General features: G+C 43.1%; 1 protein-coding gene and 1 long non-coding RNA gene across 2 annotated transcripts; one reads left to right on the top strand and one right to left on the bottom strand.

Annotated features, from left to right (window-relative positions):
* Nucleotides 1–294: 294 nt before the first annotated feature.
* On the bottom strand, nucleotides 295–26012 carry rnf38 (ring finger protein 38). The gene is made up of 13 exons (XM_076728933.1): nucleotides 25906–26012; nucleotides 24249–24929; nucleotides 13243–13304; nucleotides 7790–7992; nucleotides 7320–7695; nucleotides 7063–7227; nucleotides 6593–6763; nucleotides 5580–5762; nucleotides 5347–5450; nucleotides 4415–4499; nucleotides 4110–4231; nucleotides 3878–3977; nucleotides 295–2977 (listed from the first exon to the last, which is right to left on the bottom strand). Exons 2-13 carry the CDS (start codon nucleotides 24847–24849, stop codon nucleotides 2915–2917), a joined length of 2235 nt encoding a protein of 744 aa, XP_076585048.1. The 5' UTR covers nucleotides 24850–24929; nucleotides 25906–26012; the 3' UTR covers nucleotides 295–2914.
* On the top strand, nucleotides 14101–19894 carry LOC143319745 (uncharacterized). Its single transcript, XR_013077101.1, has 4 exons — nucleotides 14101–14269; nucleotides 15834–15888; nucleotides 17834–18032; nucleotides 19177–19894. It is a non-coding gene; the product is annotated as an uncharacterized LOC143319745 (long non-coding RNA).
* Nucleotides 26013–27892: the final 1880 nt, after the last annotated feature.

Here is a 27892-nt window from a genome sequence, read left to right as displayed (position 1 = left end):
AATAAGATATTAACGAATACGTACGTGGGGAAAAAGATTAATTGGATGTAAACAGAACATGTGCCTCTTGAATGAAGGATTTTGGCACAGTGTAAATAAATGTCATGTGAGCTGGTGTATGTGTTAGGGGTATGCCTACATAACACAACTACACTGCCACCAAGTGGACTCCTCTGAAACACGACTCACCTGTGACCTGGAGGCACATGAACACATTTTTTAAGAATTCCATTTTTAAAAGCTGAGCAGGAAGGTTGACAAAGGAATAAGTGGAAAACACAATGATTTAGAAGAGGATATTATACATTTATTATTGAACCAGCTTTTGAAATCCAAAAGACGGGGTAAGGGATTAAAAAAATCATTGCACTACTTAATAAAGTATTACTAGTAATAACTCTCATACAAAATGTACAAATGTTTGTTAAAAATTTCATTATCATCATAACAGGCCTTCAAATGATTTTGGTTACAGATATAATACATAATGAAACTACTATGACACCATTTTAATGACAGAGTTTCATAGAGTTTAAAAGGAAAAATATTCAAACAACCCAACAACTTGCATGGAAAAGATTAGCAAAATAAATTGATAAGCACTAATCATACTGGTTGCGCCATTTTCTGAAAAGACATAAATAATGGGACTGAGGTAATTGCTAGTGTACCAAGCAATGACAAAAAAAAAAAAAAAAAAACCTGTCCAACATAAAACAATCCTAAGACACAAAATGGATGCATACAGTCACAAATATGACCTTTGACCGCAAAGGAAAAAAAGATGACAGAGCATATAACTTTCTCCATTCCCATGGACATTACATGACTTTACACACTGACAACGCTAAAGAAGGGTTTTATAAAATGACGAGTTAATCTTCTGGACGCTGATACTCTGTTGGTTTTGCAAAACTCAGGTTTGAACAAATGTACTGGTCCAATGTGGTGACACTGGTTCGATACGGGTTGTACCTCCATGGAGAAAATGAAGGTTTATAAAAGGCATCTCAGATGTAAGACACTGCAGGTGCCTGGCAGAACTTTCCAAACCAATGTTTTGTCTCAGCAATCTCTCTAAGGCCTATGTTAGGTTGTCGTCTTGACACGAAACACCAATTGTGATAAATAGTGATAAATTACATTAGAAAGCCTACTCCGTGCACGAGGTGAACATCTCTGAGTTACACATGCTGACATAGGCCTTACAGAGATAGTATTATTATGAAACAGAGGCCCAAAACCTCTGGAAACAAACAGATGTGCAGTGAGAAGAATATAAAGGAATCGGCACATTGGGATACTGTAGGTAATGGAAGTTGATGTGGAGAACATATATATTTTTAATGCGTTCAAATGTTTGTTCTCATACACACATGGACTGTGGGAAACTGATCAGTGGTTTATTCAGAATGAAAAGAGTGTGTAGGTCTTAAATTCTACATATTAAAGTGCGCAAGTGTCAAATCCACTGTCTGGTGAAACAATGGATTTAGCTCTGACCTTGTAAGTCTCTTCAAACTTGTTCCTTGTCAGTGACGGACAAAACATGGTATCTATATCTTCCAGCAGTTACAGAAAGCTGCTTGGGTACCAAGACAGATCTAGACATGTTTTTTTAAAAGAAGGCTGGTACAGTAAGCATGTATGAATGTATTGGTGACATTTTTAAATGATGTTTTGCATCCACCTTGTGAGCTCTGTAAGGTCTACCTGTATTCACTATGAGCCATGGGGGAGAGCTGAGTGGATTGGTTGAGAAACAGAATAGTCCTGATCTGTTTGCTTTAGGTTGGGACACACTGTATCACAAAAACCGTCTTTCAAAAGCCTCCAGCCATTACTAGTTTCAGATAAGAGCAATGCAGAAGGATAGACATGGAGTGACAGAGTCGGAGTTGTAGGGCGTGATCATGACATGACACACAAGCATTGCTAACTTCCCTGGAGGTGTTCCTGGTCCACACTTTGACTTTAAACTTTGATTTTTGAACCAATCTTGGCTATGAAAGATACCCTCAACCTCCAGTGAGTCTATGTGACGAAGAGTAAAACAGATACAGGAAGTCAATGCACTGTACCACATGACCTGTATAAATACCACTGGAGGAGTAACACACACACACACCTCCACACACAAACAAGCATGAGGACATACGCGCACACACTTGCACACAGACACACGTATAGAGAAAATAAAGTATATTTTTCACTGTTCCAAAGCAGCTCACTCTTTGCCACACAGTGTACAGTATCTTTGTTTCACCTCATACAGACGGTTCTCACGCTGAGGAATGCAAGAATAAACATACAGAAAATAAAATGGACTGGTACTGCTCAACTGCAGTTACAATGAGTCAAGTAAAAATAGTCTCTACAGGCCAAGATGTGGATGCTTAATCATAACCAGAACAATAACAATGACATAATCATAATCTTTGGACTGCCAATTCTCCCTAAATATTTGTTAGTACAACTATACAGAAGTTTTTTTCTCTGTCCATCACCCGGACGTCTGAACAGGTCGCATCAGTTTGGAACGGCTCATAACGGGTTTTTCAAAAAATACACTTATATACGTCCATCTGCACATGACAGAGTGTGTTTGTGTTTCAAAGGCCATTCATTGTAAGGAGTAACCATGAGCAGAAGGCAGAGTAGTAGGGGCGTAATAGTACAAAACAGAAGGCCTACAAGTCCAGCGGTAAAGTGAGCGTGAGTCAGTAGAACATTGCTGATCCCAGGTGAGAAGTACGTTCAGTGTCCTGGGGGATTAAGGAGTGAATGAATACGGCGCACTGGTCCCAGTTATGTGGCAGAATGTGTGAGTGGAGGCGCATGATAGAAGGAGAGAAGTTCACTGTCCGGTCGGTGCATCCGAAAGGGATTGTGGGCGTTAGGTGTTCATTTGAGGTCACTCAGAATCTCGCTGGACCTCAGAGGCATCGGCTCGACAGATAGGACAGGTTCGGTTAGCCTGGAAAGAACGAAAAGTAAGGAGATGAGGGTTGAAAAGGTCAAAATCTATAACTAAAAGATCAATACATACATACATTTTTTGAAGCTATTTAGAAGCCAATTAAAAGTCAGGTCACACCAGCACTTTTGTGGAACAGTCCATTTATTGCATGTCCAAGGGAGCAAAGTCAATCTAAACTTAAAGTTTGTGAACTCTGATACCCAAATTTCATGCTGTTGGACAGCACCAAGCTAATATACAATGTAGCTATGCAAATACCAATCCAGAGACAATCGGGACAGTGCTGATCTTTGTTGGACAGGAGAACCACAGTCAGAAAAGGATCATAGCTTATTAACGGTGTCACTCCACCCACATTTATCTAACCTGATATTTAACAAGTGCTACATAAATAAAGCTTAAATTATGTACTTACTAACATGTCAGAGTGAAAACTACTTCACAAAAGAACAGTTTGCAGATAGTATGAGACAGGGGTCAATGGGACAAATATATCTTTTAAATTAACTGTCAACTTATTGTCCTGTTAGCGTGCTTGCTAAATGCTTGTTAGTGATCTTGCTAAATGCAAATGTCAGTTAACAAGTTCATGAGGTCTAAAAACCTTTTTCCCCTTCAGTTACTGACTGAAAATATGCACACTTCTGAAAACAAAAAGCCAGGGGCAGTAAATGACCCAGCACTGAGAAAATAACAAGTTCAGAGAGCTATTGAATAGATAGAATAGTGCTAACATGGGCCAGGCTGGCCGCCGTGTTAGACATTTGCGCATCTACAGTATGAATGAATGGATGAATGAATGAATGAATGAATTCTGCTGTTCCACCATCTGATGTTCCCGGCTTTAAGGGCACAGTGGCAAAATGAAGTTACATTTAGCTAAATGTCTTTACTCACCTTGAGCCACTTGTCTACACACTTGGTGTGGAACTCGTGATTACAAGGCAAGACCCTTAGGAGCTGGCGAGACTCGAAGTCACACATACATACCACACACCTGGAAGACAGAGCAAGTTTGGCACCATTTAAAACAGCATCTTGTACATATTTATACCTCATCGTACCTACAGTCACCCACAAAACAAATTCCTTACAAGAAATAGATTTTTAAAGGCAGAAAGAGACTCACAGTGTTTGTTCAGACTGATGGTTGTTGGGGTTGAACCTGTATGATGGAAGCTGTTCTATATCAGCTTTAGTTAGACCACGGGGCTTGGCTTCTCCCAGGCGTTCAGCAAGGTTCAACAGGGCCTGAGAGTTTCACACAGAAAGGCAGAGTTTAGAGGACGAAGTCCACAATGGAAACAAGGTATGAAACAAATGGCAGAATTCATGAACTGTTTTCTTTTTAAACATGTCTGAATGAAATTTTAATGTTTATCACATCATGTGATAACACTCTTGGCTGAACGTTACAGCGGCAGTTCGTCCTACCTCATAGTTCTCTACTTCTCCGTCGTCTACATCCAGCTCTAGACTGATGGTGGGGGCCACATTTGGGGGCACGGGAAGCATGGATCTGTAGGAGGATGAAGACAAGGTACACAAAGTTTAGGAGACTGAATTTTTTCCATTTCTGAGGCATGCCAACAGGTGAGTTTGCATCTATTGCAAATTCACCTTTATACTTCCAACTAGGGGTGGGCGGTATACCGGTTTCGTCACTATCACCGGGGTCACGCTCTGGATGTGTCATCTCACATAGCGCAACCTAACATTATCTCCACACTTAAAGTGTAACACAAATTCAGCTGGATTTGATGTTACAGGAAAGCCTCCTCTCCTGCGTGCCACATCAGTGTGTGTGTCTGTTGCTGTGGTATATAAATGTACTTCATAGACATATCCTCTGGTACACTGACTGCTGTACTGTCCGGTTTCCTGCCAAAGTATATTATGTCTGTCAGTGTCATTAAATTTTGAGTAAAAACTTTGTCCTGCAAATGTGCCCAAGTCTTAAGTGAGCATACCCATGAGAGCACAGGTGTATGCACACACATAGATGAGCATACTCTTGACACCTGCTGTTTGTTATTATGTGCAGCACATGTTTTTTTTGTTTTTGTTGCCATATTTGTTGTGGAGCAGTGAGAGCAGAGAGCATAGATTATTGTTTAATTAGCAATTGAAATTGACATTTTTTACCTGCCTATCTGTTAGCACGGACCTGGAATGATGGCTCAATGTAAAAAAACAGTGGTAAACTACTTCTGCCATGTTGCTGTAGCTTAGCTTGCTACATTTCTCTGGGGGTAGCTTCAGTGTAGCAAAGCTTGTAGCTTGTAGCAAAAACAGTGATAAAAATTTTAGGTCATATCACCCACCCTTAGTTCCAACACCAACTTGAGGAAGTGAAAAACACTTACAGGAAGTAAGGCAGGAAGCTGGGGTGGTAGGGTGATGGGGGTACAGCTTGCTGAGAGCGGTAACGCCGACTTGTGAATCGACGAGGCATAAAGTGGGGATAGGGCTGTGAGAGACGATGGGACAAAGAAGAAAAAGAAAAAGATAATTATTCCCCCAAAATATAGAAGCGTAACATCAACATAATCGTATATTACAATCCAAACAAATGGTGTCAGGTAATGAATGTACCCACCACTGTAAAGAGCTCCTGCGACAGCGGGTCGTGGTGCGAGAGGAACTGGAGTGGTGTGGTGGGCGGCAGGGTGGAGGGAGGCTGGTGGTGATGGTGGTGGTGATGGTGGGCGTAGCTGAAGCCTCCACCTACAGACAGCTGCTCTCCCAGAAGCTCAACCTCATTTTCGATCCTCTGTAATGGCTGAGAAGAAACACACTAGGTTATCAAACTTGACAGGTGTTATTGTGGGACAAGAACTGGGACAAAGATGTTCCCAGGTAGATTTACAGGATACTTAAATAAAATCAGGGAGGCACAATTTGACAGTGAAATCTACTGGTGGCTTCATGTTTGTCATTGGTTTAATGGTGTAATTAATGATTTATGTTGCAATTACTATGAGAGAGTTAATCGTAAATACTTTGAAAAATTAATGGCCTACACTGTGGTGACCAGTATGACAATTAGCATCATCATAAAACATTTAAACAGAAGGAAACTGTTCAAGAAACAAAGGCTGTCATGTAGATATAATGACTTAACAGGAATGTAATTTCACTGTCAGGACCGTTAGATAATGTTAGCAATGTGTCACTTGACTGTAATGCAGCTTTAATACCAGTAAAAACTAATTAAACCCATTATTATAGTAATGTATGATACAAAAGTGCTCAACAGTATATAAGGGATTTCCTCTTCAACTTCTATCATTTGAATGTGCATGATAGAGAGTAGATGTACCAAACAGGTACTTTAAACAGGTTGAAACTTTTTTATTTGGTTATTGGTTATTAATTAATTGACAGCAAATGTTATATGTGGGTAGTGGACATCCCTCTGTTATCTGACTAGAAACATGTTTAGTCTATGTAACACTACTACTACTGCTACTAAACTACCTACAAATTCACAAGGTTAATGACTTCCTTTAGGCATACCGAAGTCCTTGTGTTGCCATTATATTCAGTACAGAATGATGCAAGTTAACACGGATAAGAACCAGACACACAAAACATAAATCATTCACGTACCGATCGTGGCTGTTGTGTCTGGAAAGGCAGGAACTGTCCAGGTGTGGGAAGGTGGGGCGGGTGGTGAGAGAGGTGGGGTGGATGCGGAAGCAGGAACTGAGGGTCACTGGACAGCAGCGAGGGAAAGGCATAGGGCACCGGCAAATGTTGCATTGAACACGCCTGTAGCATCTGGAAATGATGATGAGAAGAAAGAGAAAAGAGAAGTTTTAAATGCATGTTTTCTCACTGTGGTGATTGTAATGTGCTAAATCTTGCCACAAGGTGGCAGCCAAGACCTGGAAGATTGACGAGCCCGGTCACACAGAGAAATATTCTGCAGCTTTTTATCCACTTTTCTTTTTAATATTTTCCCTTTCTTTGGTTGATCCATAAGAGAGCCTGTACAGCACAAAGTGTACTTTTTTTTCTTTTTTATAACAAACAAACCCACACACTCCTACAACTGCACACTGCTGTGTTCTTCTCACCGGGTGGTAGTGTTGTCCAGTGCTGAAGACCACGCTGCAGGCAGGGATTTGTTGTTGTGAGGAACAGGTAGGGGGAAGGTGCTGGCCGCTACACAAAGGCGCTGCAAGACCATGTGGAGGGACTGGTGTCACTGTGTAGGAGACTGGTACACTGGCTTGCTGCAGCTGGAGAGAAAACACACAACACTTAATATACAGACTCACACATACACATGCCGGGCCTGGTGGTCTCATGCATAAATTATTTGCAAGCTAACCTGTTCATGTAAGTCCATGACCATGGCTCCTTGTTGCTGTTGCGTCGCATGATGCTGTTGCTGATGGTTATGGTGATGGTGGTGGTGGTGAGCAGCCGGGTGCAGCAGTCGTGACGACAAGGTGGGGGGGTGGAAAGCTCGGGGCTCCTCCAAACCTGCCCCCCCACCTCCAGCTGTGGGAGGCTGGCCATAGGCGCTGGGTGTGTGTGTTGGGTATGTCTGGTGTGTGGAAGGATGGGGGTTGCGGTGGTAGTTTTCATCCTGGAGCTCTGATGGCGACAGGCGAGGTGTGGGGCCTTGTGTGGAGGGGTGGTGATGGGGGGGCACGTGACGAGCAGGTCTGGAGAGACGTCCGCGCTGACGCCTTGCTGGTGGGCTAGAGGTGGGAAGAGGGAGAAGGTTTTACATTTGGGACTCTCAGTTAATTCTCACAGTGGAACTTAGTTGTAAAAATCAAGAAATCACCATACCTGCGTCTGTTTCGGGCAGGAGTGAGGCATCTCTCCTGGTGGTAGTGTGTGTGGGGGTGAGGTTGTCTCCGACTCGGGGGTGCTGACTCCCAGGGCCGGATGGGGGGAGATGGGGTGGATGGTGGGGGAGCGGATGAGGTTAGCTGTTCCAAGACAGACTGACTGGACAGCCTCTGGCGCTTTGGACTGGGGCTTTCCTCACTCTGCAGAGGGAGGGGTGGAAAATGGAGGAGGAAAAAGAGGAAAGAAAAGGAGAGAGGGAGAGTGGATGGGTATTGTGGTTAGTGACCCATAGCACTCGGATCAAATCAATTTCACCATGCTTTACAGTCCCTCTGGCTTACAATCCATACCACTGCATAGACACCAAGTTCCTTGTGACTCATGGCATTTCCTGTATGATCCAGTGCGTCTCTGTGTATGTGTATGTGTGTGCGTCTGCTTATTTGCATTGTGCTTGTGTGTGAAAGAGAGCATATTAAACCACCAGCACTCTACAGCCCTGAGGGTTCAAAGTCACTTCCTCTTGGAGTGAGGAAATGCAAACGCAAGACAAGCACTCACAGGCCCATGTGCGAGTCATACGTACACACCCTTAACAGGATAGCTTCACAAATACTCTCAGAGACAAAAAAAAAAAGGTCACACACAAGAACAGTGACATAGCTGAACATGTAGTCATCAAGGTTTAGGCCGACTAAGGAGTTATCATATACTCCACTCATCTGTGACTCACTTCACTTACAGTCAAATAGTGACTCTCACACTTTGGCACTTGGTGAGGCAAGAACACACACGTTCATGTGTCAGTTCTTAGTCATTCTCCCTGACGCGGACCTTAGCTGTGCTCCGAAGAACACGCCGGTTCTTTAAGAGACACCACACACAAACAAATACACACACATACACTCACTTCCTCGTAGTTACCATCTCATCACTTTTTTTCCCTCTACTTACTTGATCCCTGCTTCTACCTCCCCTCTTCGTGGGAGAGACACGTTGTTAAAGTGTGATAAAAATGACTCAGCGGCTGTGACTTTTAACACACACACGCGCGCAGGCACACAGACACACGCGTACAGACACATACACAGCTCAGCAACCTTGAGAGCAGTGTGATACCTAACAGGAAACAGCTGGAGAGCAGGCTGCAGAAACACACACACAGTTATGGAAACGCCTGTAGACATGCGCAAATTCACATTCACACATGGGCAGCTGCCACTGTTTGAGGTCTACAGCCTATAAAGAAGAATACCTTCTGAAGCTCTTTGGGGGCAGATTCTACTGTTGCTACAAACCTGAACAAAATGTATTTTGACCGTAGGACCAAATGCCCTGTACATTCACAGCTCCATCGCTCACTAGCACTGGGTGTGACCTGAGCTGGACAAGCTTATGGGAAAGACAAACAATGATAATGACTTCATTTAGTCTTGACCAGAGTGGACTACAAGACAGGAGAGGGCTGAAAAGGAAGGGGCAATGGAAGGAAAAGAGAAGCGGAGATAGAATGAGTGTGTGAGACAGGGAGAGATGAAAGAGAGGTGAAGCTTGGTGGAGCCTCAGGGCGCACCAGACCCTAAATGACAGAACAAATTTAGGTCGTAGTGAGGGTTATACACCATGATTTTGAGTGTGTCTGTCTGTGTCTGCCTGTATTTTTTATAAGCTGTGTAAGTTACCATACCTGAGCATTTATGTCCAAGATGAGGGGTGCATTGGCAAGGCTGCCGCAACCCCTTCAGAACTGTATTACATCTTAAGGCATCCTTACCTGCCCTTTCCATCATCCAAAGTACATTTTTGTTCTCTTGTTCTCCCTGGAAGTAATGGTATAATTTCTTTGACAGTCTTTACTTGCTTGGTCTTGACTCACTTTCAGTTACTTTTAGAAAGTGAATTTTCTTCAAAATATGAAAACTTTTAACTTTCAAACAAGGGTACTTAATACCCATCTAAAAAAAATGTGGACATGCTATGAATCTGAACACACTGACCCTAACTATCAAACACAAAAATCCTGCCTCTTTCACAGTCAAAAAGAAAGCCTTGCAGTTAAAATCTGAGTCCTTCATAGCTCTGAATTCTATATCGGCAATGTTTGAGGTAGTACTTATGCCAAGAGGTGAAGGTAAGGACTCTACAAGATAAACATACTTTGTCGAAGTCAAGTCTGTAATGTTCCAACACAATTTGACCCTCTTACATTTCTATATCAAGACACATTTAACAGTTCTACATAATATTCCTTTAGGTAAAATGGACAAAAAAGTAGTATCGGCAAGAAACACTATTACACACAAGATCTGTAACGTACAAGTGTCACTTTGTTAAAAAGGGAAGAAACTGAACTTTTTTTATGGTTTATTTTATCAATAGTGATATGGAAGGCACACTCTATGCCCATTTCTACACAGGATGGAGGGCACCAGCAATTCAACCCCACCCCCAAACCTCTCTGTTCCTCTTAATAACAACCCCCTCCCTTCCGAACTGACACCCCAAAATGTCTCTACCAGCCTAGCCTCAGCACCCTAGGGACATCTCCTGTGCCCATTTTCATATCTAAGCCAGCCTTCTCCATCCCGAGCCTGACACATTCCCTCCTCTAACACTCCTCACACACTCCCAACGCTCCTCAACATCCTCCTCCCATCCCCCCCCTTTCCTTCCATCAGATAAGCTGAACCCCTCTACAGTCCCCTCTTCCTCTAGCTCCCTGCCCCCCTTTTACTCTGTCTGTCTGTCTGTCTGTCCTGCCCGAGACCCCGCCCTGAAATCTGAGGTGACAAGACAAGAAGTTCTAAGACAGGACACACACACACACACACACACACACACACATACACACACACACACACACGCACTCTCTGTCTTAACACATGCAGACTATTGTCCATTAGTATGAAAGTTTGATGGGCCTGTCTCCCCACGTTAGTGGGAGGGGTGCTGTGTCAGACAAAGGAGTGTGTGTGTGTGTGTGTCCTCAAGCAATATGCCTTAACGTGGCCTTATGTTCTAATAGAGTGCTTGTAGTGCACATATACACTCATGTTTGGTCCACATGTTTCCACTAAAGCAAGAAAAATAGAGGAAAAAAAAGACATGCTGACTTTCAAAGGCTCGAAAACACACAGACAGACAGACAGACAGACAGACAGACAGACAGACACACACACACACACACACACACATACACACACACACACACACACACACACACACACACACACACACACACACACACAGAGCACGGCCCAGAAACATTGTGAACTGCTCTGTGGCTGATATTACAGCACATTCTGCAGTGCTCACATTGTTGGGACCAAACACACATACACACCCTCCATTCCTTTCACTGTGTCCACATTCAGCATGTGCACACACCAAGCTGGACAGATATCCTGAAGCATGAGTACAGACACACCCATCCACATTCTATTTCACCATGTCCGCATTTGGGATATGCACACATCCATTCATGCGCGTGCATGCACATGCACACGCACACATGCACATGTACATTTACATGCACACGCACACGCACACGCACGCACACACACACACACACACACACACACACACACACACACAGAGTAACTGTGGCCGGCAGCTGTTGTGGCTTCGCTGTCACTGCTGAGAACCAAAATAAAGAGAGGCCCACAGAGTGCATGTAAACACACACACACGCCTAAAAAATACAACAGAGCGTAGGTCTCTCTTTTCCAGCATTCATGTGCTATTAATGGTGCGTGAATGTGCACACTGAGCAAATATGGTCATTTGCTTTTACAGATTCATTAATATTTGCAGACATACTTCCACTAACACTCAAACACTTCTCCCTCCCCCACTTATTTTCTTTCCATCAACAAGATTTCAAAGCCCATTTTGTTTCCTCTGCCACTGTTCCTCCCTTCCTCCCCTCCTCCCTCACTCCTTCCCCTCCTTTCCCTTCTCTTGCTCCAACCAAGTCCCACAGCTGGAGGTGAAATCATTAGCAATACCCCCTCCCTGTTTTTGGCCTACCCTCCCTTCCGTCTATCCCTCCTAGCTTTCTGCAACACCTTCCTCAGCATCCTGCCTCCCCTCTCCTCCACTGTTTTTTGCTTCATCTGCTTGCTTTTTATACAGGCCATCCTACTGACAGAGTAGACTTTTATACTCTGGTGGGTTTTAAATTATGCTTATATGAACTACATGAGTATATTTTTACAATACTACCACCATTGACATGGTGGGATTGCTGAAATTATCAGTAATACTATGCCAAAAATATACATGTTGCTAATTTTTCCCCATATGGATTTAAGTTAAGTTTATAGTTTCCAATAAAGACTAAGCACACCCAATGGAAAAGGAAAAACATTAGTGTCAAAATTGTAGATATGAGGGGTAGATGGATGTATCATCCAGTACTTAGCTAATAAAACAAAAAGTTTCCAAAACAGGACAAAGAAAGACAAACAAAAACCTGGAGCAATGTGACCATAATATGGTATGTGTTTAAACAACAAACATGCACATTTTGCATTTCTCCATCTTTGGGGGCACAAGCACCAAAGGCTTATGCTGCTGAAGGCTCTCTAAACTTGTATAATGTGTATCATGTATGCAGTGAAAATGTACTTCAACATATGTGAAACATAAAGCAGAGTTGCCAGAGAGTTGCAGAGTTTTGCAAACTATGCTGTGTTGGACTTTCTCAAGGAGCTACAACTGTTAAAAGTTTAAACACAACAAACACGATTAACAGCTTGAGAGTGTGATGTAGTGGACAACATCAAGTGTTTCTCTGAGCTACAGCTTCAACCAAAATAGCCCAAGTTCCATCATTGAAAAGGACGCAGAAAGAAGATGTTATTTTTAAGTTTTTCATTTAGTTATCTCAGCCCTTTCATGTGTTTCAGGGGTTTATTTCAGAATAAAAGAATGTGAATACATTTCATTTAGACAAATAAATGTGTCACTTTGACTTTATTGGTTTTAAGTTGTCAAAGAAGAATTATTTTAAATGACAAAACAGGAGAACACAATCTGTGGATCAGATCCTATCTGCACGTCTTTATAACTAATTGGACAGCAGTGTTTCAAAGTGGTGCATCTGTACTAGACATTTAATTCCAGTACTTTTTCTGGACAAAATGTTGTTAAGAATTTTTCTTTTTTGACTGTGGATTTTCCACATCACAATAAGTCAATATCGTGGATTACTAGAGTTCATTCTCACAGCAGCGCAATCAAATAAATCCAGTCATCCAGTGTAGTTTACTGACTGAACATTCACATCTCCTATTCTCTTAGACAAGAGCAAGAGACTCAAGCACGAACACACACACACACACACACACACACACACACACACACACACACACACACACACACAGGCATCGTTCCTGTATTAGTTGTATTGGTATGAACATAAGTATGTAAAAGGGTGCATAGCTTACCTTATCACTCTCCTCTCCATATGCGAGGTCTGGGTGGCAGTGGTAGGATCCACCAGAGGCTCCTACACAGAGATGGTAAGAGCAGATTACAAGGTCACACAGTGAGACAACCTAAATCTGTCAAGCTCAGTGCTTATTAGATACACATTCATATAAAGTGTTGCCTAGGGATTGTACATGTTCTCTATTAGCTGTAACACATCTGATGTTCATGAATGAATTCATTAAAAAGATTTTGTAGTGAAAAATACATCAACACAAAATATAAAGTGATTAGTTGCAGTGAGTCGAGCAGAGCAACAACTAATTTTCCTAAATAATACATTGAGGCATTTGAAACTGTCACTTCCCCAAACAATACTTAAAATGTGAATTTTCACAGAGGCCTATTCTCCACCAGATACGACATTTCATATGATGAGACAACAGTGGAATAAAGTGTATGTGTTTTTTTCAAAATACGAGTCCATTTGAGCCACCAGTCAATGTGTTTCTGACACACACACACACACACCTCCACTACAAAACATACTGGCAATACCTTTTCATGAAACTGATAGCACCGTCATACCCAGGCATTGTGAGGAGACCCCTGTTAATCTAGGTACAGCACATTTAATCTTGTTGTTTATTGTTCTTGTACAATTTAGATTTAATACACAACAGCAAAAAACAACAAAAACATGTTTGTGAGAAGTGTCATGTTTGTGCTGACCGTGCGTGCGGCACAAAGTGACTGAAACCCATATGGTATACTCTTGTCTCAGATCAGAGGCACACACACACACACACACACACACACACACACACAAAATAAACACAGTAATCCTGGATTAGAGAAGCTTTCTGATGATACCGCCGCTTGCATCACAGCTAAGACTTTTACTCTTTTGTTTTTCAACAATCCTTTCATCTTTTTATTGTCTTTTCTATTTATTCTGGCTTTTGTTTTGCCCTTTGTTCATGGACACGTCTTTGGCTGGGGACGTCCTCACCACAGATGGTAGCAGTGGTATACACACCAAGGGTAAGCACTCCCAAGGGCACTCCAGAAGAGGCTACCTTCACGATAGACAGGAAGAAAGCTAAAGTAGAAGGGCATAGATGCAAAATGAGCCTTTTAAAAGAGCATTTTTCACCTCTCGGCTGTCTGTTTGTGGGATTTTGTCCTGCTCACAACCTCCCTCTTTGAAGAAAATGTGTGATTGACAACAAAGAAGAGAGGGGAAAGAGAAAGAAGAGGCAGACAGAGTGAGGTTTTCACAACTGAATTCCTCAATCCTTAAAAATATATTTCCTCTCATACTCCAATCCCCAGAACAGGCAAAATAAATGGATTGAAAAGGTTGAGGTAAGTAAAGCTTACATTAGTGGAGTGAAAACCGGCTAAAAGGCTATTTCCACCGAGATGATTTGGGACAGAGTACTGTTCAAGCATTCATGGGACTCGCTGGCTGCATAGCTCTCTTCTGTACGACACTCATTCACCGATCACAATAGGCAAAAATCCAGCTCCCTCCCTGAATATGGTCTCACTTGCACATTGTCAGAGTGTGGTAAATTGAGTCAGAGACGAGTCATTCAGCTGGAGTCACTCTATAGAGCACAATACAGAAGCTACAGAACAGGTTTAAAATGTTTCGATGACATCATGTCCACTGTTGGACTAACAGACTGCACTCAGCTCAGCACACACAATTTAGTTTCCCACTTATGGCCTCCAGGAAAGCTGAATGGGGGGGACTGCAGTATGAATTTCAATGCATGTGTGGAGGCAGTCATTTCGTCTTCTACATGTTGGAAGTTTTCAAAAATGCTAATACGGGCGATTTAATAAATAATATAAACTTAAATATGTTAATGTGAAAGATTTTCTCATATAGGACTTCATTTGACAGTCAGAGATTCTGCACAACACAAGGTCTTCTTCTTTGTGATACATACAGTACATGAGTCACCACTCCACTGCTGAGACTGACTCAATGGTGAGATTTGTATGCATTCATGATTTGTGTGTTTGTATGGTCTTAGTCTAACGGTGGAGTAAAGAGATAAAAGTCAAAGCTGGACTTTGAGACAACAGCACAGCTGAAGAAGCAGAACAGACACAGCGGATCACATCAGTGAGACTTGAAGACAAGAAAGCAGTGAGCTGTCTGCATGAACACTTTGCAACTAGTAGCACAGTACAGACAACAGAGTAGGGCTGTGAATGAAAATCCTAAATTCTAATGTATATGGGAACTGGAAAAGAATCCATCCTTTCAACTGTGAAAATTAATATTTGACTGTGGAAGAAAAAGCAGCAACACTGCAGCAGATGCACTGAATGCACTGCATGATGAACAGGAGTCACAAAACCAGTCTCTGTTGTCCAGTAATTAACATTTTGGGGTTTTTTTCCCCAGCCAGGATAATCTGTTTATGTCCGACAAATTTAAATCGCTTCTGTTATAAAGTCAGCTGCAAATAATTCCTGAGTTAGATGTGAAAATACTCCCGCTCTACATGCTGTTTTCACTGCTTCTCTAATGTCCGCCCTCTCTCTTGTTCCTCTCCGGATTTGCTGAATTAAGAATTTATTTCAACAGATCCAGAGTTAGTGATGGCTGCTGGAACAGTGAAAAGACGAACCAAGCAGGTTTGGTGAGTTTTATTTTGTCTTTGTCGCGTTTGAATAAAGTGTGTTTTACGATGATAAAATTACATTTTTTGTGGATGGAGCCTGGCGGCCTTGGCAAGATGTAACAGCTGCTTCTGGTTAATCAAAACGCATCTTACTGTAACAAAAAGGTCTGTCTCTGTTGGGATGTTTTCCATACTGTTGTCAGACACTTAGAAAAACAATCTGATTGAAAATGTAATGTAGGTCAAGTCGATATAAGTGAATAATTCAACAACACAGTATAGGACATTATTTGTTTATTTTGGAATGTGTAGGTGTGTAGATCTTTTAAAAGTCATGTTTATGCTAAATAATATACAAGCAGTCTGTCCTGCATACTAGTTTTCTCCGTTGGAAACACAATGCATAAAAATAGATCTTCGACTGGTTCGAGCCTATGTGTTTTTTGTTTGTTTGTTTGTTTGTTTGTTTAAGAAGGAATAATCAGATTTTGGCCAATTTCGACAGCCTTACCACCCACACATTAAGGAGACTTGTGCATACGCGACTGACGCTGTACAAGAAAGTGGCTGGGTGGAGGAGAGAATTCATGGTTTAAATTCAATGAAACTTTAATAATTGTCAATTTGGAGCAATGGGATTTAATGAAGGAAAACTGCACTTTTACTTAAAGAGGGAATGAGGACAATTTGTAAACACAACATTCATAGCTGCCCTCTCCTCCACGGCTCGACAGCTCCTCTTTGATGAGTGCTTACAATCTGGCACTTGGTCGCTACATTTTTATAGAGTCCCACCATCACACCGTGTGTGCTGTTAATGGCTGGGGGCTACACAGCCAGTGCCCAAAGGCTGGTGCCCAGTAATGACCTGAACACAGCAAAATAAGAAAATACAGACAGAGAGCAGGGTCTCTGCAGACATAGACACTGCCACACACCTCTAGTGGGTCAGCGATGAGTAGGATTATTTGTATGAGTCTACATTGATGAGTATGAGACTACTTTTTTTTTTTTTTTTTGAAAATCCTCCTAATTCATTCTGCCTTTAAAGAAAAGAACATCCAAAATGGACATGGGCATGCACTACATTAAACCATCATAAGCTTTACAAATATGTTCTTTGTGGACAGGTGTCATTTACAGGAACTATTTGAAGATTTTTAAACCATTATTTTGTACTACTTGTACTTTGAGAAAGAGATTTTCACTTCTAGTGAAATGAATAGGATCTACAAAGTGCAATTTTAACACTTTCCTAAGCATGATGGAATACAAAATGAGCTCAGAAGGGATGTGCATGCTTTAAACACTACAGACTGCCAAGCTGTAACTTTCTGAAGGTAAAGTTGGGATGAGATGATGTCTGTCATAGAGGAGGGCTGTGCTTGTGAGCAGGATGCAGCTGTAGTAATGACACATGAATGAAACATTCTGGTTTTTTGTTTCAATATATGGCATGGAAGGTCAACATGATGGAGATAACTATGAACTTAATTCCATAGTTTAATCTTATTTTCTGCTGCGATAAGCAGACAACATGAAATATTTTGACTTAAAGTATTAAAAATACACAAGGACTCCTTTACAAGCTGAGCAAAAACAGCACACCACAATCCACCGTCTCAACTCTGAAAGTATAATCTTGCGCTGAAGAGTCAAATTTACAGCACACAGACTGACCAAATAAATACGGGCAAGCAAACATAGAAACATTAAATTCTGTGCTGCCCAATCAGCATTTCCTGCTGTGTGAGTTTAAATGTAAAAAAGTGGATCATGATAATTATACAAATGTAGGAAAAAGTAATCTACAGTCAATTAGCTGAATTAACAATGTGGAGAAGTTCATATTTTCGCACCCAACCACACCCTCCATGGCTGCACAAAATTACCATCTACTTCAGGGGTTTGTTTTGGCAAGTTAACAAAATGGATGTCCATGACCCCTGTTTTTCCATCTAAGGCACACCACAAGCCTGGAGGAGAAAAGAGGATGTATTGGAAAGAGGATAAAAGACGAGGCCAGACCATAGTGATGGGAGGTGAGAATGAGGAGGGAGCGTGAAGGAGCAAAACGACCAGGGGAGAGCATGTGTGGGATAAGACGAAGGCAAAGTGGTGGTACAGAAGAAGAGGACATGGTTAGAAATGCACATGAAAGGGTGAGAGCACTGAGGAGGAAAAGGGAGATGGGAGATGAGGAAAAAACACAGGGAAGACGACTGGAGGAGGAGAGAGCAGCAGAGGGTGAGAGAGCAGTCAGAGAGGGGGAGAGAGAGAGAGTGAGAGCAGGGTGGGGGTTGTGGCTTCCCCTCTTGACTGCTATTGATTTTCTGTAAGCCTCAGAGTGCATCAGCTATTTCTATCCATTTCCTCCACCTCTCCCTTTCTCATCCCCCCGCCACAGTCAGCTCAGACACCCTCCTCACACATCCTCCTCCTCCTCACTCTCTCCATCACTTCATCACCATCCCTCACTGCCACCGATCTATTTCCCTATCTGCCGGCCTGTCTTTCTCCCATATATTCCTGCTGCTTTATCTCACAGCATCCACATTTCCTTGCTTTCCCTATCGCATCATCTCAGTCCATGATCTCCATCACCCTCTCTCTTGCAGTCTTTCTCTACTAAACTAGTCTTCCTTTCTCGTGTCAAACTGGAAAAACACAGGAGAAAGTGGGTGAATAGAAAGGGTGGTTGGATAGATAAGATGATAGACAAGTGACAGGCTTACTTAAAAACTCAACAGCGCAGAAACCTTGTCGACTGTTCCTGAACTTGTACCAATTTGCATAACATGTAGAGGAAGTAAAGACAATTTCAGCCCAACATATGTGTAATACGAACACAGGCACACATATATACGCACCTCTCACATCACCCCGCCTCCTGAACACATGTCACAGCACACTTCACACCCTCGCGCAAAGCAGAGTCGAGTAACAAGCTGGCATACAGGCTGAAAATAGGCAAGCATGCAACGCCTGCCTAGCCATTACCTGCCTAACACTGCCTCGCACAGGCCGTGTGGCAAGTGTGTGTGTGTGTGTGTGTATACACATATAGAAATGGGAACGATTCTACCTCTCTCCCACTTCACTGTCCTCCTCCATCTATTTATTGTCCTTTCCTTCCTCATTACCTTTCTCATTATCCTCCTTTCTGTTCTGTTACGGCTACAGTCTTTGAGGTTGTGCTTCCATCCTGCACTTGTTCTCAAGTCAGAAAACTGCTTCTGCATTCCACAGAACATATGCAGGTTTTCGCTCTCAACATACTTGATCATGAAGTTCTTCTGTGTACAGGCAGCAGCATTGCTTCGGGCAAAAGGAGAATGCACTGGAATCAAACAAGACCCGTTTTCAACCCGAGTATATAGGTATATAAAATTTAATAAACAAGAAAATAAATGCTATGCTATTTCATCCTTCTTTGACTAACCAATTACAGCTGGCTTGATACACACAACACTGCAATTGTGCATGATGTACAGCTCTCTTGTTTTCACTTCTGTCAACTTCTTAGAGCAGTAAAGTTTCTACAGTGACATCATTCTGTATGTATGCATGTTTCTGACAGTCCTGTTCCTACTCCCAGCCCACCCACAGGCAGCAACGAAACAAGGCATGTGCGCACACACACGCACACAGACAGCAGAGGTGCATGAACATACACAGAGCTAACCACTCCTTCACACTCCTTACTATTTCTCACACTCCTCCTTTCCTCACAATCGCCCTCTCCTCCTTATCCCACAGTGAAAGACAGAAACCAGCTGAGAGGGAGTGTCAGGGCAAAGAAAGTAATCGACAGAAAGACAGAAACAGATGACAGTCTTAATTCTCCTCTTCCATCATAAATACTGACACTATCACCACTAACTGAGCCATCAACTCATTGAAAAAACATTCTGGGGAGCTAAATGGAAATGGATTGCAAGAAATGTACTCATTCTGTGTCTTTGGGTTAACAACTGCAAAATTCGTAGGCCCAGGATAAGTGTCTGCACGTCGGAAATGGAGAATATTTTAAATGAAATACACATATTTATTCTTAATTTGAATTCATTCTTTTCTTTGGTATTCTTCAGCTCAAGAAGCAACCACAGTCACTGCACCATATGGCTGCATGATGATGATAATAAAAGGTAGGTGTCACTTTATTTAGATGAAGGAAATACCACAGTGACAAGACGCAAACAGACACACACAATTACTATGGCTTTTGCACAGCATACACAATTAACCCATGTGGACTGTCTGAAAAGGCTTGTGCAATCAGGAAATTTAAAAACAAGAAAAGACAGATGCCCCACTAAGTAATGCACACCAACACACTGACATTTGTTGACAAATTTGATTTCTTGGGTGAAACGAACGCTTATCTACATAGCAGGCGATGATACCACAGTAATACATGTGCACGTTCCACAGACAATATGTTACAGCTGATTTGAAATGCAAAAAGCTAAGGGTGCTTCATAAACTGAGAGGTGTCTGTCTACTGGTCTAAACAGACCACCAATGAGTGCCTAAATAGGCGCACTCTATTCAAAAACAAAGTCCACCACAAATGGTGGACTTTCAAAATATCATGTGAAACAAAATAAAACCTTTGAGAATCAATTTCTCATGGCGGCACCTTTGCACAACACAAAACAGTATCACAGCAGAAACTTGTTCACAGAAAAATTTTGCTGAAACCTCTCAAAGAATTCCTGCAGCATGTTGTACCTCTCTGCTGCCCGTCTGTATTGCCACTATGTCAACAATTGTTGTTTTGCCAAAATACAACAAACAATGCCTGTTTTCTTACAATCGTAAGAGTACAAAACAACCACAATGAACATATTTACTACTTCAGTCAACATTAACACAGGCTTGCAGTGGGGTGCATGTGTGCAGTACCAACTTACTTTGCATAACAGTTACAACAGAGGCAGGAAGAGGACAACAAGAGATGGAAATAGGGAAGAACATGGACCGGGTATGTTGAAATGACAAGCAAAAAGCTGAAGGTGTTAAGAAACTGTTGAGACACAGAGGCAACTAGAGGTTAAAACACAAGTGAAAGACCAAGAAAGGGTAGAATAGTTGGTATATGTGGCTCATCTTTAAACTGGACTTAAAATTGATTCAAGGAGATACCAGCAGATACCTACGGTGTAGGTTTTGACGTAACCATATGAAGATAACATGTAGTTTCCAGTCCAGTTAGTGAGAGAGTTAGCTACAAAACGACACAAATCCAGCTGCCTGAAGACATACTCCTTCTGAACTACATCCAGTGGACTTTGGAACCACAGATTTGCACCCATGACACCACCAAGCCACATCCACTGGACATTCCCAGTTATATCAACAGGGACAGGAGGCTGACATGCACACTGCTGGAGCAAACAACCTCTCCCTCCCTCCTGTCCTCCCTCCCTTCTCCTTAAATCACTCAACATTCATTCATGCCTTCCTCACACATACCTTTACCTACACTCACAAACTTACTGCCTCTGGTCTGGGCCTTAACCTTCTCTCCTACCCTCTACCACGCCTCCTCCCAGGCTGCACACTTAACTGCTGTCTGAAGCATGCTTCCTCACAATAATACTCATGACATCCGCCACAGTCCGCCCTATTCCATGAAACTTGTTCACATCCTCCTTTTGCCATTTGTCCTATGCTTCGTTATTTTAACATCGACTCTGCTCTTCAGCTCTTTTCCAGTTCAGTGTTAACACCCTCAATTGTCCCCATCTTGTAATCTCTCAGTGCTGACCTTACTTAAGGCTTTTTAGTGAACTTTGGCATTCTCTCCCACTCCCTCCTATACATTTAATTTTACCTTGGATTTCAAGCTAATTTGAAGTCACCATCCTCTAGCCCCAGGATCTTGTGTTGCTGACCAAAGTCACCACTTTGTTGTTTATTTGGAGTGATGGAGTAGCAGGGAAGCCCTGCTACTTGGTCAAACCAAGTGGAAGAGTTTCTCTCCAAACAGGGGGGTTGGGGGGGGGGGGGGGTTGCTGTGCGACAAGACAAAGGAGAGGGAAAAAACAGAGTGCATGTTTCCACTACTGTTGCAGACAGAAGGATGGTGAGAATAGGATAGGAGAGGAGTGGTGGGGTAAAGGTAGAGTAGCTGGAGCGTCTGCCCCTCAGCTGCTTTGGGCAGTCCATTAAAACGATGCCTCCATTAAACAAATGTGGAGGAGGAGGCCAGGGAAAATGGACTGGAGGGGTACAGAAAGGGTTGACTGATCTAAAGGGGAGGGAGAAATGAATGTGACTTACTGAGGACAGGCTGTGACAGAGATTTAGAATAGACGGAAAGAAGGAGCAAGAGAGGGAGGGATTGAAGAGTACAGGATATCATTAGCTTTCATGCCAAACGCAGGTGACTAGTATGGGAAGAATGGACTAAGTATATCTCCCTTCTCTCTCACTCTCTCCCAACAAACAGGACCCATTCTGGGAATGGAAAGAGGGTCTAATAAAAGGTGTGTAGTGTTGGGAAAGGTCCAGCTAGCCAGCTGCTTCACTTGTTTATGAGAATTTTCAAGTATAAATTATCCCTAAGGCTTCCTCGGGCTAAGTTAACAATGTAAATAACCCTCAAGAATAAAACAAACGTGCTTATTTTTGTCATTTCAAAATGAAGCAACCATTCTACTTGTGAAGCACTTCACAGCTGCTAAATGAAGTACAACCTTTTTTTGTTCTTGCACTTTTGCTGCAGCCAGATTATTATTTCTGCTGTTTACACAGAGTACAAATACAAAGGTGTACACATGTACACACACCTGTATTCTTTCTGTTCTTTTATGTGCCATGCATTTCAGGTCTAATTGAAATTAATCCAGACAATGACTGAGAGTCTACAGAGTTTCTAGACAGTGCCTCCCCCTTCAGATCGAAATCCATTTGGATGGAAATACAATACACTCATTCTATCCATTGATTTGCGCTATCCTACATGTCATAGCCAAGCTACTATGGCAGACTATGGGTTGTAGGTCACAGCAAACTGATTAACTTTGACGATGACTAGTTTAACTTTTGTGGTGATGCATTGTGACTTGGCACCTGTATTTTTATTCATTTTCTAATACTCTGACTCAGTTCCTTGTCTCTCTTTTTATCGCAAACATACAAACAGAGCTCGACTCCATCTAACCCAGCAAGACCATACAAAGCTGGACACACAGTATAACACACACATTGCTGGACAACCTATAGGCTGTGAGTCCAGAGGAGGTCTTTGTTTGGAAATTACCAGTTAGAAAATATTCCCCAAAGCACCACAGGAGACATCTACTGACCAAGCATTTTCCTAACCTGATAAGCCTGTTAGTGTGCTGAAAGAAAAGCTTTGCCATAGCCTTGCTGAATGTGAAACTCTAGCTGTGCTGTTTCCATGTTGTGTGGTTCACTGCACTGGATTCGCTGTGTGAGAGTGCCCCCACATGTATTCTACACCCAGCACACCATGCACACTCTCACTGAGTTTTGCTTTGCAGTGAAGCACAAATATCAAAGCATGGCTTACGCTGATAGCCAGCCCCCAGCAACTGAAACAGCATATACCCATTCTCACTCTTAGTCTGTTATTATAGGGGCCATGGTCAACTTCTTTCAGAAAACATCATATTTTGTCACATAGATACCTCACTTGTCCAAAGTACTACATCAGGTGAACATTCAAGTACTATGATTTTGTTATGTGAGTGTGAAAACAAACCTGCCTGATTTCTGTCTTATTTCTTGTTAACAATTTCACAGTTGTAGGCCACAAAGCCAAACCCTTCAGTTATCTAACCATCATGTGTACCCCATGTACTTGCGAGAGTCTTTGTAAAAGAATAGATCATACTTAGTTCAGACAAAGATCAGTCTGTATACACCGTGAGGCTTGTAACCTAGCTACATCAATATTTGTGTAGTTGACTAAAAGTGGATATGCCACAGTGCCTTAAGAAACACCGTCTGGGTAACTAACTATGCACAGCAGTTCAATAAGCTTGAGGCGAACCCAGTCCACACCACAGACTGCTGTTGTTCATTTACCTACTGTATGTGCTAACTGTGCAGCACATCCACACTGCAGCTCTGTGGCCAGCACATAAAACACCCTGTCTAATTAGAACACAAGAAATGTGTTAACAGACAATTTTGTTATGCCTACCCCAGGATCACACCCTCCTTCTCTCAGTTTCACTGTCAAAACCTCCCTGATGTATTAAGCACATCGACTTCTATCACTTCAACTTGCTTGCAACGTGCTTATATAAAGTCCAACAAAACGTGTGATTCCTTTCATTCTCTTGGTCGAGGGTACACTACCGCACACACAGCCAGTGAAAATGACAAGTGGGGGCATTTACCTGCCGCCGGGATGCGGTGCGCTCCGGGAACCGAAGAAAGTCTCTGAATGCCGGGAGAGGCGTTACTTCCCGGGGCTCGCAGCTGGTTCTCCGAGTGGTTGCTGTGAGCTCCAAGTGGTGCGCAACCGGCACCGTGCTGCTGCTGTGGATGTAGCTGCTGTTGCTGATGGTGGTGGTGGTGGTGGTGGTGATGGTTAGATCCCATGACTCCGCTGCTGGTAATTCCGTTACCGTTCCCACCACCATACTGCTGGTAATATCCAGACCGAGAACGCGATCGAGTCCTTGGGGGCTCCATGGCCATTTGGTGGGGGTGAAGGGGGTGGAATAGAAAAGAGGAGGACGCGGCTGGGGACTGCGGCGGAGAACCGTTGACGGATCCGGGCTGTACAAAGCCCCTAGCGCCGCTCTGGTTGTAACTATAGCCCCCGAGTCCTCTGGCCCCCTCCGCGCCCCCGTACTCTGTTCGCTCCGCCGACTCCGCCGCCCCCGCCTCGTCGAATAAATCAGCCCCTTTGGGGACAGGCTCCGGGGTGGAGGGCAGTCGGGGGCAAACTCTTGGCTCCTGAGTCGTTGGCTGTCCAGCGGCTGCGATTGGCATTTCCTTTCGGGGGATTTCCTCTGTTTCTTTTTTTCTGCGTTTTTTCTCTCGTTTCCTCTCACAGAAGAAGCTTTTAGCCACTGTTTAAAAATACAAAGTTGGAAAGTGGTAAACAGTTACACTGAGATGTGGGGCACTCTGTTAGACTGTTTACACAAACACTTAATGTTCACCGCCACTGCTTATTTTGACAAACATGTGTGTGTTGCAGCTACTTCCCTCAAGCTGGTCTGAGTAATGTTACTAAACACAGCGTGATTCCCCAAACTGGTTCAACAACTAAACAACGCTGTCTATTGGAGATATCGTCGATAACTCGTTTTTCTAAGAAAAATAACTGTGGCCAGGGGTCGACAACTTCGGTCTAAAAACGAATATACATGAAGCCTTCTCCTCAAAACACTAACGTTAAATATCACGGCTCACCAGCGACGTTCCGTTCACAACAACCGAGTAGTTGGTGCGACCATGGCTCGCTAGCTCACAGGAGGCTAACGTAGGGGGACATGCTAACGTTCGTGCGCATAGCATACGGTGGTAAATACGCTTATTCTAATCGCACAACAACCGTGTTAGCATATTCACCCGCTTTCTCGTAGCCGTATTTATCCCCGAGCTGAGTTTAAGGCAACTTTGTTCACTTTAACAACCATTTAAACTTGTTAAGCTAGTCTGCGTAACGTCGTTCGCTAGCTTGGCAAGCCATACCAACCCCTCCTCCTCCACCGACCAACACAGAGAAAAATCCCCGTAGCTAGCCACCCACGCCTCGAATCCCTTTAAATTGCTTGGTTAATAGTAAGAAAACAAAAACGCTTTTAAAAAACTTATTTGTGGTGATTTCATTGAGTTCGCGTGACCCGGTAATGTTTTCCCAACTGGAAAGGGGCAAACAGCAAAGCGCACAGAGAAAGATAAAAAGTGGTCAACCTAAAATTACAAAGAAAGAACCACGGCTAAAATTAACACGATCTTATGGAATGACCCCGCCTCTGAGTCTACCACTGAAAACCGGTCTAATTTTCCTGCCCTGAGTAGTTTTCTACAACAACTTACCTTCAATGTGCTCTCCTCGACTGTACTCCTGACTCGGATCTGTCGATAATATGGTGAGCCCTGCGTGTGAGTGTATGTGGATGTGTGTATGCGCCCAGTGTTCGCTTAGTGTCAGCGTGAAATGTGACAGACCGTCAACGCTCAAGTCGGATTTCACCAGGCCCGACCAATCGATACCGGAAAACGGAAAGCGTTTGTACTTGCATTTAGCATACCTCCTTTCCACACATTCACAGGGAATGAAAGAACACGAAACAATATGTAAGAGTATACAATATTGTTTGTTTTCAGTCGCTTTACTTTAGAACCATGAGTTTGCCGGTAATACGAACGCGTTGAGAATCGGTAATCGATTATGTCTCCTGTTAAATCAGAAGCTGTGGATAGCAGAGAGGCAGGCAAAAGGGGGCTTTAAATTATTTATTTACAAATACCAAGCCTACCCATTGCAGCTGTTTCCTCTGGGACTATAAGTTCGCTTTAAAAATAAGTATTCGCTGTGTTTGCAAAAGTTGCATACCAGTTTACAGTGGGTAGAAAACAAGACAGAGAGACAGAGAGAGAAAAAAAGAGTGACAAAAATTCTGTTTATTTAGTCCACGTGTGAAGCAAATGAACCTAATTCACTTTAGATCATCAAGGAGGCCAGTATGCTTGTGTGACCTGGCCACATTTGTCATTGATAAAAAAAGGTTTGTGCTTGTGTCGTCATCCCTGTATAGATCAAATGAGCTCCATGTGTCCTTGTAGAAGTGAAATCTGTTGGAATATGGCAATTTCTCCGATTTGTCCAGCAATGAGTGAAGCTAGAGAGGGTATAATACTGTCCTTTGAACACATTTGAGGGCTGTTGTGTCAAAGGTCAAATATATGGCCTGTATATTATATACATGAAACATATCTGTCATAAATATGTGTAAATAATGGGGGTTGTTGAAGTTTTGTGCATGTGTGAGGTGGATAGGGTGATAGGTGGCAATGTGAGGGGAGACATGTATGTGACGTCTGTCTGTCTGTCTGTCTGTCTGTCTGTCTGTCTGTCTGTCTCTCTCTCTCTCTCTCTCTCTCTCTCTCTCACACACACACACACACACACACACACACACACACACACACACCCAAACCCATCCCAGTCCATCTCACCTCCCATACCCTATTCCCTTGGTCTTGTTCTCTCATTTCACACACACTCAACCCCAACCCATCAACACCACTCCTAATACACACATACACACCCACACACATACACACACATTCTCTCCTCATTACACTCCCTTTCCCTACTTTGATGATATGCAAATATCCCTCCCACCCTCCTTCCCTTACTCCTCCTCCCCTCCCTCCCTCCCTCCCTCAAGCAGAAAGCCTCCACACACACACACACACACACATCACACACACTCACACACAGGCTAATGCGCTGTGGCAGCATCCACAGACAGGCGGGGAGGATCAATTTTTCACCCAGTGTGCTACCGATATTCATAAGATAAGGCCACATAAGAGAGAGAAGAGAGAGGGAGGGCAGAGAAAGGTGGGGGAAGGAAGGAGAGCGGTAGAGATGGGGATAAGAAAAATGGCGAGTGGGTGTAATGAAGGGGAGTGATTTTGAAGTAAGGGTGTCCAGGAAAAAGGGTGAGTGGGAAGCAGAGTGAGAGGGAAGGGGGAAGAAGACTAGGGAGCAGTTACTAGGGAGGGTGAGCACGGGTGAGAAAGTAGAGAGGGTGGGGAAGTCTCGTGGGTGTGTGGGAGGGTGGAGGCAGGATGAGTAAGTGGGTTAGGGGTGGTAGAAAAGGGGGATGGGGTGTAGAGAGGGCTCTGGGGGATGGGGTTGGGAATGGATGGGGTGGTAAGGGAAAATGAGGGATGCTGTGTGTGTGCGTGTGTGTGTGGAGGGGGGGGTATTTTGCTGACGTGCTCTCTTATTGGCTTGTTCAAATGCGGGGGAGGGGCAGCCACAAACCATACTCTCACCAGCTGTAGGGAA

This window comes from Chaetodon auriga, chromosome 4, assembly GCF_051107435.1.
Source record: "Chaetodon auriga isolate fChaAug3 chromosome 4, fChaAug3.hap1, whole genome shotgun sequence".
NCBI lineage: Eukaryota > Metazoa > Chordata > Actinopteri > Chaetodontiformes > Chaetodontidae > Chaetodon > Chaetodon auriga.
Note: the sequence above shows the minus strand (reverse complement) of the source record. Positions and strands in the feature narration are given on the sequence as shown.